The sequence below is a fragment of the Gobius niger genome, assembly GCF_951799975.1.
Source record: "Gobius niger genome assembly, chromosome: 3".
In the NCBI taxonomy this organism is placed as follows: Eukaryota; Metazoa; Chordata; class Actinopteri; order Gobiiformes; family Gobiidae; genus Gobius; species Gobius niger.
The window spans coordinates 30,212,439-30,227,778 of NC_136854.1; the positions used below are offsets into that span (position 1 = coordinate 30,212,439).

General features: G+C 38.2%; 1 protein-coding gene across 7 annotated transcripts in view; it reads left to right on the top strand.

The window, feature by feature from the left end:
* tenm3 (teneurin transmembrane protein 3) overlaps positions 1-15,340 on the top strand; it is a 627,437-nt gene that overhangs the window by 200,216 nt on the left and 411,881 nt on the right. For all 7 annotated transcript variants that reach the window (XM_079553229.1, XM_079553230.1, XM_079553228.1 and 4 more), the window contains 3 exons: positions 7,201-7,401; positions 11,708-11,828; positions 11,964-12,037. In XM_079553229.1, the coding sequence (XP_079409355.1) occupies positions 7,299-7,401; positions 11,708-11,828; positions 11,964-12,037 (298 nt within the window). In that variant the 5' untranslated portion in view covers positions 7,201-7,298. The remainder of the gene's footprint in view (positions 1-7,200; positions 7,402-11,707; positions 11,829-11,963; positions 12,038-15,340) is intronic.

A 15,340-nucleotide genomic window follows, 5' to 3' on the forward strand; every position in this document is an offset into this window, starting at 1 on the left:
TGGGACAAAGAAAACTCGAACATATGACCAAAATGACTGTTGGTGATTGGTTTTGCTAGTTTTTTTTATATCCAACCTTATGGTTAATCAGTAGGATGTGTTATTATAGGCAAAAATACATTTTTGAGTAAACAAAAGGAGAGACAATCATCTTTTGAAGAATGTTCTTATCTAACACACTGCCGGAATCAAAACAAAAGTTGCCACAATAAAAGTTTTTTGTTTATAATCTTTATTAGATAAACTCAAATGTATTGAAAATGTATTTTCATCTTGACATCCTGCCTGGTCAGAGGACTTCCAAATCAACTTCACTTGCTGAGTGACACTCTTTCCAAAGCAAAATGCCTGACAATAGTTGACAAACATGTTGGTGTGTGGTACAACAGTGAAATGACGGGTTCGGAGCAGCACGTGGAGCAGGAGGCTGCAGTGTTTGTGTGTGTGATTGACGGCCAATGTGGGATACGTGACAGCCACATAGTAACTGTCAGTGAGTTTTACACATTTGCATATTCGTTGTCAGTGGTCCAGCGCCACAATAGTGATCACACATAATGGGGAAACACTGTGGTGACAACACTACTGAGATGGCTTTTCAGTGAGAGATTAAGAAAGAAACAAAACAAAAACAAGTAGCAAACAGAGGTCCATTCACATTCGGACAGTGACCCAAATTTTGTTCTTTATTTGTTATTTTGTAATTGATTGACTGCGGAATTCTTCCGCAGTCAATTATTGGTTTTCATGTTCTTTATTATTATTCCTCTTCCATCTTTTTCCCGATTTTCTCCAGCTTTCAGCACCTTCATGCTTTGTGCAATTTATGCAAGTTATGCATCAAAATGTTCCGCATGTTGAGGAGAAGGGTGCTATTACTTTTGGGACTTCTGCAACTTACGGTGTTTCCGCAATCGGCCAAAATGTCGGAGATTTTTCCCATTGACTTATAATGGGGCTGCTGCAAATCCATGCTTTTCTGCACTTTTTCCTGCATTTTATGCAATTTCTGCACTTTGTGCATGTTCAGCTTATGCAACTTGTGGGTTTTGAGAAAAAATTGGCCTTCTGCCGTTTTCCAGTTTTTTTATATGAGAGTTTGAAATTTTTGCATTGGTGTGTATGTGGGAATCCAGCCAATGGGGAGACTCCAGGACTTTCAGCCATTTGTGCAGCTTCTGCCAATCAAGCACTGAGGCCATTTCAACAGTTTGACCAGTTTATGGAATATAAAAGTTTATGCAATATTAATAATTTATGCAAAGTAACCACTTTATGGGATTTAACCAGTTAATGCATTTTAAAGCGTTTATGCAACTTACATAATTTATGCAAATTAACCCATTCATGCATTTTACCACTTTATGCAGTTTATACAGTTTATGCAACATGACATTTTATGCATTTTACCAGTTTATGCAAATTAGACTATGCAAATTAAGCAATTTATGCAATTTATGCATTCGCTTCCCGCAATTCCGCAGTCAATCGCAATGGCGCAGCCATTGCATTTCTAGTTGTTAAAGTAAATGTTCATTGCGAAAACTATGATAACATAATTCTGTATGATATGACATGATATCTTGTAGACTTCCCATGGAGTTTTATTCTATGTCAAAGTACTTTTGAGCCCATTTTGAGAAGTTGTAATTCCTCAGGTCGTGAATGCTCTCAAATTACACTGTGTTTTCAGTCATAATGATAGACTATTGTGTTTTGAAATCATAAATCTGTAGTTTTGGTCCTCACTTGCATTACTCTGAAATGCATGAATGTTATATTGAATATGGGGTCGGCGCTGTAAACTTTTTTCTTCAGTCTATACTCTTTTCGAGTTTATTTTCGTTTACATAAATTAGTTCAATGATATGACTTTGTAAATTAGGAATGCACAGTGGGAACCAGATGTTTACATACAGTACACTGCATAAAAAGACACATATGCATTTTCTTCTCACTGTCTGACATGAAACCAGAATTAACTTTTAGCTTTTTAGGTCAATTAGAATAAAAACATATATATTATTTATTTTTTAATTGTGCAAAATGCCAGAAGATTTAAAGTTATAATTTTCTATACGTTTTTTTAAATTTACTTTTTACAAAGCCAAAAGTGTACATACATTTCATTAATATCTGGTAGCATTGCATTTAAACTGTACAACTTGGGTGAACCATTTTTGATATCTTTCCACATTGCCATTGTCCATTTTGGAAGACCCATTTCCTGGCTGATGTCTTGAGATGTTGCTCCAATATTTCCACATAGTGTTCTTTCTTCATGATGCCATCTATTTTGTGAAGTGCACCAGTCACCCCTGCACCAAAAACAACCCCACAGCATGACAATGCCACCCCCTTATTTCACAGTTGGGATGGTGTTCATGTTTGGAGGACAAAGATTCCCCCTTTTTCCTCCAAACATGACAATGGTCATTATGGTAAAAAACAGTAATTGTTTAAACCAATAAATGTGGCATCTTGAAATATCACTTAAGGACATGACATTGTCATCTGGGCTTTCCCAAATAGTTTAAAGGTATAGTAATATTAGTTTATGCAAACTTCTGACTTTGTAGAAAGTAACAAAACAAATTTCAAAAACATCTATCTCTCATTCTTCTGGCACTTAGCAAATAGAAATATTTTTTTTATCCAATCCAATTATCCAACCATTTGTATAGCACATTTAACCAACAAAAATGTTTCCAAAGTGCTGCACATGAGATCCTAAAAACAGATACAATCCTTATTAGCTCTACCACAAAAAAACAGATTAAAAATAAAAGAAAAAAGAATATACTAAAACCTGCATAAAACAATAAATAGTTCGTAAAAGACATAAATAAAAATAAATAGATAAAACAATAAAATAATTAAAAACAATGAATAAAACAATAAAACCAACAAGATAAAATAAATAAAAGACACGGGGACCATACAACTCACACAGTGTTAAAAGCCTGAGAATAAAAATGGGTCTTAAAATGAGATTTAAAACACTCCGACAACGGAGAACGCTCTGTCCCCTCTGGTTTTCTGCTTTGTTTCAGGAACCACAAGCTGTAGCTGGGCCTCAGACCTCAGAGTGCGTGCCGGAGTATAGATTTGGATGAGGTCTACAATATACTGAGGGGCCAGTCTATTCAAAGCTTTAAAAACAAACAACAACATTTTAAAATCAATTCTAAAATGTACAGGTAGCCAGTGCAAAGAAGCTAAAATAGCTTCTTTTCAATTCTAATCGACCTATAAAAGGAAACGTTATTTCTGGTTTCATGTCAGAAACTGAGGACAAAATGCATATGTATCTTTTTATAGTGTATGTGAACATCAGGTTCCCACTGTAAATTGGTGAAATAAACTAATAAATATTGAAAAAAGACAGGGGAGTTCTCAAATATAACATTGTTCCCCGAATATTGTTCAATTTATTCTTGACCTGCTCATTTTTTCTTCTTCTTTCCTGTGCAAGTCACCAATCCAGCTTTATGCCCGAGTAAATTGGGTGAAAATACAAACTTAATAAAAGGCTGAATTTCCCAAAAGAGTAATAATATGGGGGATTTGAGTTCGGAAAGACCATTCCTTCACCTCAGACTATTATTACATTCGTTATAATGAGGTAAAAATACTCTATACTTTTACAGGCCTGTCCACGTGTCACTGCATGGCACTCTACATGGCACTTTACCATTATCCGCAGTTCTATTTAATGAACTGCTGCATACGCCTTGAAATCTAAACCAGAGGAAGCATAATATCTAAAACCACTTTATTTATTAGACAGGAAATTGATTATTAAATACTGGGCTTCACATTTACCAACACGATTAATATGAAGCTTTGTGTTTGAGAGTAAGCGACAGTGGAAGTGGAACATGCATGTGACTCCATAGGACCCTTACATTTTTAAAAATAGATATGAAGGATGTATGTGTAAAAAGAGTTTCTGAAAGTAAGAAAGTATTAAATTTAACAGTCAGATTTGCATAGTGTGCAATAGTCCACACAAAATGCTATACCCGTCTGAAACCCCAATGAGATGACGAACAGTGGGTGCAGTTGAGTTGGGTCAAAGAGTGCCCAATTTTTCTTTTCTTTTTTTTTTTTTTGTATTCTTATCGATAAAACTCACTTAAAGTAGACTCTGTCTTGTTGAATCTCCATTTTTTTTTCTTTTCTTTTTTTCACTATGCCGAGTTTGGATGTAGCCGTGGTATGGCTTTAGTGCGCAACACGCTTTAGGCTACTGGGACTATTTGACTAAAAAGATGCAGCAGCATGAAGAAGCAGGACCCATATCAAATACCACGGTGAGAGCGTGTTGCTATGAAGAGAGAGCACCTTCACGCGGCGTCAGGTGTCTCCTGCATGTGTCACTTTAGTCCCAAACTGCCGTTCAGTTTGTGCATCGTTTGAGCATTATGTGGTAAAATTAAGGACTCGTGACAGTTTATGCTAGAATGTTTCGTGATGAGTCCATATGCAATTTTGAACGTGGTATCTGCAGCTCATTAGATGGAAGCGCATTCACAGGGGATAATCGTGCATGAAGGATGGCCAGCGGCTCAGGAAGCGTTGTTTGGCAATTTGAAGGCCATTGTTTTGGGTCGGTTGGATCGGATTTCAATGTGTCGGGTTGGCTAAGGTCACAAACTAAAGCTGACCCCTGCATCGCTAATGTTCAAAACTTTGCAATGAAAATGATAAAGCGTCATTGTATACAGACTTCTGTAACCCCCAGCTTTAAGTATTCACTATTTTACTATTTGAGAGCGGTTTCGTTTATCCCATATAGACCAACGTCTTTCCCCCTCTGGTGAAGGGTTGGTGTCGGCCCCCTGCCCATACGTGCCCCTCTCCAACTCCCTTTGATTAGATGCGCCCGCAGATGAGCAGCTAATGCACGGACCCATAGTCTCTCATTAGCACTTCACCAAAGACATCACGTTGAGCTCGCATAAGGATCATATATAGAGGGCCATGTCAGTCCGTGTGTTAGTGCCATGTTGGCGCTGTCTCCCTCATGGTCGACAGCCAACACTCTCGAGGCCCTGGCTCCATACAACCACGCAAACGCACACAGCCAACAGCGCGGATGTGAAGTAAGCAGCATGTGTGTACTGGCGCTCGTTCGGTTTAGCGCTGAAATGAAATGGGAAAATTGTGCAAAGTTCGGCGAGACACTTTACTTTCTTAATGTGTTGTGCAACTGTCAGTTATAGGCAACTGCGACTACAAACATCACTTATTGAAGTATTTATTGACTGATCGCTTTATCTCACGGGTGTTTAAGTGGTTAGTGCACTTACAGGCGAAAGTGTACTTTGATTCCTGGACAGTGTGAGGCCAATCTATACGAATGATTGTGATGTCGTCATGTCCGGGGGCTGTGGTATAGGCAATTTAATGTATTAAATAAATGATAATAGTTTGTGCCTATCATAAACCTGTGTTCACAAACAGGGCATTGGTTCCCTTGTGCTGTAACAGATCGGTAATTTTATAAAAAAAAAAAAAAAAAAACAGTGTTAGAGGCCTGGATGCATCAGCTGTTTGTCTGCTGTTCAACAAAACAGCACAGCGATTGCTCATATACAGACGGCATTTTGTGTGGCAACAAACGCTGAATTATGTATATATTTTTCTACTTAATAAAGATAAGAGGGGAAATAAACACTAAGAGAGGAAAAGTGGTTCAACAGTTCATAAATACTAAATAATAAAAAATAAGCAATGCTAACCAATGCAAACAGTAGCTTCATGCTGCATATTCATTTCAACAAGTTTGCTTTTTTCAGAAGAATTTGGTGGGAAAAATATATGGGCCCAATTTTGAATTGACTGCATCGGTTCGTGATACATACCTATTAATAATGGGAAAAGTTTTGATTCCCCCTCGGCAAGGCCACGGCCCTTTGTATGACACGATTTTGTCTGTATGGAAGTTTGCATGTTCTTCAAATGTCTGGGGTCCTCTGCTTTCCCGTATCATCCCAAAACATGCACAATAGGCTCATCCTCCATGAGTCATCCTGACCAAACCTAGGACATTGTTTTGTGATGATTGCAGCTTCCAGTTGCAGCAAATGAACTTTCTACAAATATGAAGTACTTTATCAAATTCATTTTAAACAGTTCCATCTTAGCTGGTTAATTAGAGATAGACGATTCATCTGAGAAGTTTTTGCATGGACAAAATGGCCGCCTCTAACTTGAAAACGCACTGTAGTCACATAAACTCAGCCAGGCCTGTCTAAACTGTATATTTATTGAGCATTTTTGATGTATTCTGCCACTTAGAAATGTGGCACAGATAGTGATTGAATAACCGCTCACGTCTAAATCAAAGTAATTGTTTGATTATGCAGATTTTTATAGTTTTCTGCAGAGTAAATCAGAAACAGGTAAAGATTTGTACATCATGTGGGAATGGTAAATGAATATGCTTTTGGTGTCTGAAATGTAGTATTTTCTAGTGTCCTTTATGGGACGGGAGCTGAGCCTTCAGGGAGAGAGCCTCAGGGAAGCATTATTGTCTGGGGAAAAGTCCATTTTTTAAAACAGTTATGTGGTCAGACTGCAGCTCCGTGCTGTAGCCTGTAAAAGCTGGCGGTTCAATTCCTGCCTTGCGGTTGTATAATGTTGTGTCCTTGGTTAAAACACTTACCCTATCTTAGATGAATGAGTCAGAGGCTGTGTGATGGTAAGGGGAAAATAGGTTTTTTTAAAAAGCCAGATCACTGCAGGCCTGTTTACGTGTAAACACTAATGGCACACAAGCAGCATAACGGCTCTACACCAAAATCCCGCTTCCTTACTCTAAAAGCTTCTACTATATTAAGAATTTCACTGCAACGGTGCTGGCATCTTTATGTGTTGAAGAGCACCATAAACAAGCACTCTCCACGCTCACATAAACAAGCTTGTACATCCATAAAGCCGTTTTCTTCCCCTCCCAAATAGAGGATAATTTTAAGTGGAAATACATTTATTCCAAGTAGTTTAAATGAGAAAGACGCAACAGTAAATTAAACTGAAATAATGAAGGTTCTTTGTTGCAGTATTCTGGGATATTTATGTGTTTTGTTTATTTATTTATTTTACCTCAAGACACATTATAATGCATTTTTTGTTTCTTTTTTGTGAATAATCACCACTGAACTGTATTTTGCAACTCATCTTGTTTCTCTCCAGGTGGCCCCCGGCAGCCCTCTCCTGAACCCCCTCTGCCCCCCCTCTCCGTGCCCGGCCCGTGCGTTTCTCTCTGGGCAGTGGCTCCGCAGCATGCCTCTATGTTCAGCCGAAGCACCAGCCGCAGCATCATGGAAGTGAAGGAGCGACGGCCCTATTGCTCTCTCACCAAGGGCCGCAAGGACAGGGACGGGCCCTACACCGGTGAGAAATTAATTATGTGTTGTACTGAGCACCATAGTTAGAATATAGGGTGTGGATGGTTTATAATGGTTGTACAGGGTTTCGGCACTATTTGCAATGTGGCATTTAAGACCTTTTTAAAGGCTGGAATTATAACGATTTTTTTGTAAAATTATATATTTCAGATAAAAAATGCAAGAAAAAAGAAAATGTAATTTCTACTTATTTTAGATTTTTTTTTTAAAAATACTTTAAATACTTCAAAGGAATTTTAAGTATTTAAAAATCTTTTTTTGCTGATTTTGATCTTACTGCCAAATATGATTTTTTTGGGGTCTAATTTCAAGTACTGTTTTGTTTTATTTTAACTGTTTTATTTTAAGACATTCCAAACCTTCTCAAAATCAGCATAAATGGTATTAATTCAAGCACATTTAATGCCATCTATATGAGATGAGACATAATTTCTCCAGTGTAGAACAGAAAGAAGCAACAAGAAGCACAATGTGAAACTAATGTGTATGAAAAGAAACATTGGGAGGGATGGAGAAAATAATTTTCTTGTACATAAACTTCCCTCAATTTGCAATAAGATAATTGTACATTTTTTACATAATATGTGTATATTAGATTGCCTCTAACAAATAATGGGATACGAGTTTACTTTCTGGAATGAGTTTACCGTTTAATCCAGTTCAGTCAATTGAAAGTCATCGCTCTCGTGCGCAAACGGAACGCTAAATGTGCTTGTGAGTCCTTGCGGAATCACCAGACACCCTCGCACTTCATTCAGTTGTGCACCCCTGTCCCCCTCACGGCCCCATAACCCTCACACCCCTGTCCCCCTCACAGCCATGTACCCCGCTCATAGTGCTCAGATTGCACAATGCGAAACGGGGGCATAGACACACAATCCATGCAACCAGTCTTTAAATTACAATACATTGCATTTTGGCACTTGTTCACAATATTTGTGAATGTGGTATCATCATATTTATTGACTCGCTTTGTGTGAGTAATGCTACTGGTATACATAAAACATTATATTGTAAATCTTTATTTTATTGAGCTCCAGTACATAGAAATATACCTTGTTGGATTGGACGTCATTTAAACCTCCTCCATTAATGCTTTTCACCAACTTTACTTCTATGTAAACAGTCTGAGTTTTGGCCCTGTTTCTGTAAATTGTCAGCCACATTTCCATCATCATCCAAATGTGACAGCGAAAGCCTGTACACAAAGGTACAATATTATAATATTGTTTTTAGCCATTAGTTCTATACCTATTGCAACTACATTTTCCAAATACGGTGCAGCTCTTTCTTTCAACCATTATTTTGTTCTGGATGGAAACGCTCTGGCTACGCCTTTTTCATGGCTGGAGTGACTTAGCGTCGCCTGTCTCTTTCCCTCGGGGCCTCACATCTGTTGGTGATCAGAGGCAGTCAGCTCCTCTCCACAGATAACTCCTCCTAAAGACTCCATTAGGACGCTCACAGGGTCAGAGTTCAACTGTCGTGTGGGTCTTTCGGGGGTGCGCTCCTTTGTGGACGAGTGCGTTTTAATGGGGCGGGACACGAGCCGGACTGCAGTCAAATGAGGCGGCAATGATGACCCTGCTCTGCCCCGTTGTTTTATGAACATCCCTGACCACATGTTTGACTGATAACAGACTGGGGACTCTTTCAAAGCTCGTACTGTATTGTCAGGTGTAAAAGTGTATCTTAACTGTAAAAGAAAAAAAAAATAGGACCAACACTGTCCATTACTATGTGCATTAGACTTATTTTAATTCAGAAACATACAGTAGATACAGACCTAGGTGTAAGTCCTGTTTTTAAGCCTCCAGCAATCATGGTTCGTTTGCTTCCCAGCTGCGTTGCGACCCACCTCCACCCCTTCACCGCCTCTTTTATCCACGGCTTCATCCTTCGCCGGTCTCCCATACCACCACCAGGCTCTGGGGGAAGACATCTTAACTCCAACCTGCTCATCCATACTGACTTCAATTCATATATCGATGTCTACTGATGGGGTCTGATTGCCAAAATATAATATACAGATGTCAAGAAATCTTCCTAATCGCTGCTGTTGTCTGTCTGAGGTTGAACTAGTTGGCGTGGCCTAGCAAGGGGACAAAGAAGTCGGTTATGGAAATCATTATTTTTAGCAGCGTTTTTAGACATCTTCTGGTGGACTATAAACATATTTAGCACGCACAAAAAAAAGTCAAAATCAGGTCATTATGAATGTTCTTACACAACAGATTGTCCACAAGAAATTAAAAAGAGCACTTGAAGTTAGCTGTTAGCTTGTGGTATGAAGCTAACCTTAGAATTCTAAGTAATTATTATACGGCTCTTCACAACGCTCCATTGATTTGAATGGGATTTTCCAACATCCTACTGGTCATTATTTTCTGATAAAGGACCTCTGAAAAAAATAATGACCTCTGCCAATAGCAACGGAGTTCGTGCTTGTAATACAGGTCTTTCATATCACTCCGCACGTACATAGTAGCGGCAACGTTTGGCTAGGCTAGGAGCAGCAAGGCTAGCTACTAGCCTTGCTGCTCCTAGCCTAGCCAAACGTTGCCAAGCAATGCACAAACTTTTGGGAACTATTTGCCGCTTAAGTCATTAAATAAACCTTTCGGCCTTCATAAAAGTGTATGAAGTTTATGTTGTGTGTGTTCAGTTGGCAAATGGCCGTATAATAAGCGGGATAATGTATAGAACAGCGCTGTCGGTAGCCTACTTATTTTTCCGATAATGACCAGCGTTCTATACATTATCCCTTACGTGGTTTATTTGTCATTGTACAATTGTACAACGACATTGCGTTCAGGTGTTTAGTTTTTGGAGGTGGGAGAAACCGGAGTCGTCCTACTGAATGTTCCTCTGAAATGGTGCACCTCCTCCTGTTTCAGAGCGCGGTGCCCCACACTGTTCAGGTCCTCCACCTTCTCCCTCCACTCCACAACAGTCTTTCACCATCTTCTCCTTGTTTGGTTAGCTTTCTCCGCAATGTACAGTGTCTCTCGAAAGTACTAATACACCTTGAACTTTTGCACATTGTGTGTGCATACAACCATAAACATAAAGATTTTATTTAGATTTTTTTACTGAACGTTCACACACAAGTATCAGACAACTGTGAAGTGAAACCGTGCACAAGTATTCATACAGCATGAATTAATACTTTGTGGAACCCCCTTTTGCAGCAAGTATTTTGGGGTAAGACTGGCATTTTAGCCCATTCCTCTTTACAAAACAACAGGACAGCGTTTGTGAACAGCAGTTTTCAGGTCTTTCCACAGATTTTCAATACGATTTTGTTTCACTTTATTACCAAGCATCACCATTTGCAAGTACTACTAGGCCTAGATTAGATTTAAATTAAAGTCAGTTATGTCCAAACACACCTGATTTAAATGTATTACTCAACCAAAAATTCTAAAACGTCAGGCTTTTAATCCCTTATATCTCATTAGTTCATTCCCACTCCTCCTTAAACACGAAACTTAATGCTCAAACAGTTATTCGTCAAAGTAAAGTAACTCTAAATATTTGACTATACTCTGTATATTTGCTGGGCTCTCCTGGTTAAATAAAGGTTTGAAAGATCACATTACGTCTGATTTTCGGTAGAGATGACTTAACCGACAACAGTAGGAAGCCTGGCATTAGACGGAAAAGCTTGGATTAAGACCGGGTAGAGACACTGAGTTGCATGTGATGTTGCCTTTCATCTATTTATAGCACGTGTGCATAAATAAAAAGAAACTGGGAGGTATTCTTCTCCTGTGCAGCAGGAGGGCGGATGAGTCATGGATACACTCCTTTCTGCATGTGTGTGTGTGTGTGTGTGTGTTTGTGTGTGTGCGCTTTCAATGGAAATCACAACTTCATTAATGTAGTTTTAGCCCAGGATAATTTGTTTCTTATGAAAATGGTAATAATAATAATGATAACAATGCCATTTCTTCCCCTTTATTGCCAGTTTCAACACATTATAATTGTTCCTCATCAGTCTTCAATCCAAAAAAACTGGATTGAAGACTTTGTGCTTTGCAAATTCACTCCTTTTCCCATGAAAATATTTGTTGTCTGTTATTTTTGCTGCTCAAATAATCAAATAGACTAAACAAATCTACAGCAAAAGTTTCAAGTTCATTTATCATGATCATTTTTACCACATTCACCTCCAGTGTCTCGCCTTAAATGTAAACAGCATTACATTACACATGCGCGTTGATTGAGACATTAAATGAGTTCACAGTGGGAGAGATTCATTGTGTGTATGTGTCTGTGTTTTTCCGAAGGTTCTTCAGGAGACAGTGAGGACTGCGGCCTGGGCACACAGGGGCTCAGAGTCCCCACACAGAAATCCTACTCATCCAGCGAGACGCTCAAGGCCTTTGACCAGCATCAGGACCAGACCAGGTTCACACACACATGGGAAACATTTATGTATTCACTTTATACTGCATTGGAAAGTCGTCTCATTATCGTCTCTTTATGTTGATGAATATCTGAGAAGCCCTGTTTTCTCAGATTGCTGTATTGTCTTTGGCGCAGGTTACTGTACGGCACGACCAAAGGACACAAGGACATGGTGCACCATGACCACCACGACGACTACACCAGACCAGGCAAGACAGCACACACCGCAACCATATCACATTTTTACTGTTAGTAATTCTTTACTGGTTGACACAGGGCACGTTGAAGGCCCTATGCTGCAAAAAAAAAAAAAAAATTATACTGTATATTTTTTAGCAGAAAAATACCAGATTTTGTTCCAGTAGTGGAATTTGTTGTGAGTGTGTTGAGAATAACGACAATTGTGCAGATACAGGTTGAATATTACTCCAATAAAAGTCAAAGTCAAATTTCTATATGTAGAAAGTAGAGAGTACAAATCAGTTTATATATATGAATATTAACTTTGCAGCATCAAAAACACCAAAAAATCACTACAAACCTACGGCAACATAACGGGGACAAACTTTCTTCCTTGTTGTTTGTCATTGGCATTGCCAATAACACCTGCACAGCGCCACCTACTGCTCTGGAGTGTGCATTTCAAGGCTTTTTAAAAAACGAAACAAACACATGGCCAAATTTAAAACTCAGGCATTTGCGGTAAAAATACAGATCCTCAAAAGTAAAAAGTACAGTACGCAGATGATTTATTTATTTATTTTTTAAGTTTTGAAGGATAATTTTGAACTCACCCACAAAAAATAAGACTTGGCACATTAGAAACCGTAAAACTTCCCTCTTTCACTTCATGGCCTCATCTACCTTTTTTTTTTCTTTTATAAATAATGCATTTTCCATTTAGATTTAGTTCATTGTGTTCATTGTTACTGCTGGGATATGTCCTTTAGAGCACAATAGCGTAACCAACAAATACATTTGTAGCATTTATGCATTTTTCAGCGCAGTTGTCGTTCCGCGTTACATCATAGGCCCATAGTATTGGCATGATTTAAGGTCATACTATTCTAACAACAACACTAAGATTTAACGCTATTGCATCAAACGAAACTGCAAGGGCACAGCTGCAGAAGTACCTGGGAATATACGTATATATTTCCTTTTTTTTTCTTGTATATGCATCCTCTTTCATAACAAATGTATGCAGGGTTGTGTTGAGTTGGCAGGATGAAGTTCTCATGAGACCGGGCCCTGTCAACAACACTCGCACAGCGCTGTCCTCTGGAACACCGCGCCATTCTTATTCTCTCTGCAAAATAGATGCACACAACAAAAAGTCACGTAGAAATAAATAGATGTGTCCCTGATTTGAGTAATTGTAGCCGCAAGACATAGATTTTACACAAAGTGGTTAATGGTATACAAAATAATATACTTACCCTTTACAATGCTTTATTTCTTATATTCTGTCCTACAACACATAATTGATAAGTTGATAACGAAAACGCTGCACCGACGGTATTCATTCACAAATATTGACATATTTTGTGTCCACAGGTTCCCGAGATGATGCTGTAATCCAAATATTGTCAATTCCTTTCTGGGACACAGCCACCGCTAAAGACGAGACAAATTTACACGCGCATTGTCTCGAAACTAGGTTTTTGTTCCACTCTTGCAACAATATCTCCACTTCAGTAGCTCCTACAGACTCCAAACTTTCCAATCTTGGGGGTTTAACAATATTTTGCAGTTTTTTTGTTTTTTTTTCTCAGAAGTATGTTTTAATATCTACATCCCAGTCTGATTTATTGAGCATTGAACAAAGACGTTACAGTTTTGCTCACTTGTGGTTCACTTATTCAAAACTAAACATCCAAAATCCCCTCTAAAAAAGATCTCCGTTACTAGTATGTCAACAAAATATAAACATGCATTTAAACCTGGGTCTATCCATTACTTAGATTTAGGCTATTTTGGCCATACCAGTTGCCATTTGCATGCAATACATTATTTTCTACTTCTGTATATTTATGTCAGTAATGTACAGCAAAAGCTTCAAATCGATTTCTCTAAATTTAAAGCAGAACTATGTAACTTGTTTACCTTAATGAATCCTATTCGTAGTCCCTCTAAGGGAAATTCAAGTGTTAATGGGATGATTAGAGGGTCTTTCATCTCCCCCTGGTGTCTGGCCAGAAAACCACCCTTGCACCCTTGGAACTTCCCTGCCTCCGGGTCGGACGCGCAATACACACTAATAGAATCAAGTAGAAGAAGCTAACAGGCTAATGGGCAAAGCTAGCTGCTGGCTAGCGCCACTTTAGCAGTGTTTACAGCCAAGTTTGACTGAAAAAAAAAGATCTCCATTGTGTAATTGGATGTACAATATCCCTCTCTCCAATTTACTTTGTCTAAAATGATGTTGAAAAATATTTGTTGATTAAATGAACCACTATCAGCTAATAACGCTTCTAACCCCAAACTTCAGCTAACTTTTCCTAACTTTTTTTAGTTACAGATACATAAATCAAGACATTACACTTTAAACAGTTGACTCACCCAATCCTCTTTAATTTATTATTAAATTCCGCTCTCCGAATCAATCTTTAAAACTCTTTTTCATTTCTAGTTCATGAACAAATTTCACTTTCTTTGTCCTGCCTCCGGAGAACGCACCCATTGTTCTTAGCTGCCAATTAGCAGCGAGTCAATATTAGAGAAATTAAAAAATCATAATTACTCAATCATCTTAGGCCTCGCTGTTCTCTGTCGGCCTAATGAAGCTCATTTAAAATTAATACCGTTTTTAATTGAACGCAGCTCTCGTTATCTTCTGTTGTTTCATTAATTAGCAAAATGCCTCTTTTTTTTAAATATTCATTTGAATTATTTGGTGATCAAAGATGATTCACCGGACTGTAAATTACTTATTCTCTTTTTCTCTCTGTGTGTTCTCTGTGTTGTAAATTGGTATAATACATAATAGTTTAAGCTCTCATTACATATAGACCTTAACAAGAGAACAGTGTACACAGTTGTTTGTTTTATTATTTCACAGCATCATTGTTTCCCTGTACATGGATATACAAATGTATCAATTTGAAGGCCATTTCCTCGTTATGCACTTTTCACTAACAATGCAACAACGCACAAAAAAAAAAAATATATATATATTTTATAGAGCCTTGCACTTGAGTGAGTAAATTAAATTCTCAGTTGTGTTCCAAACTCTTTCTTTCACAACTGGGAGGCTCACTTTTCAGGGTCACGGTCACAGAAATGCTTAAAAACGCTGAAAATACTTGATAACAAGAGGCGCAGTAGTTATTTCCACAATTATCTTAGTTTACAATGAGCTGAAGGAGAACGAAACGAAATGTTGTTCCACTACTCAAAAAAACAATATTGCTTTAACAACATTGGTTTTGGTGGTTTTTGTCTTCATCTTTTTCAGAGAGATTTGTTTATATTACTCCCACACTTGGATTCGTCCAAATGATAACAAACAT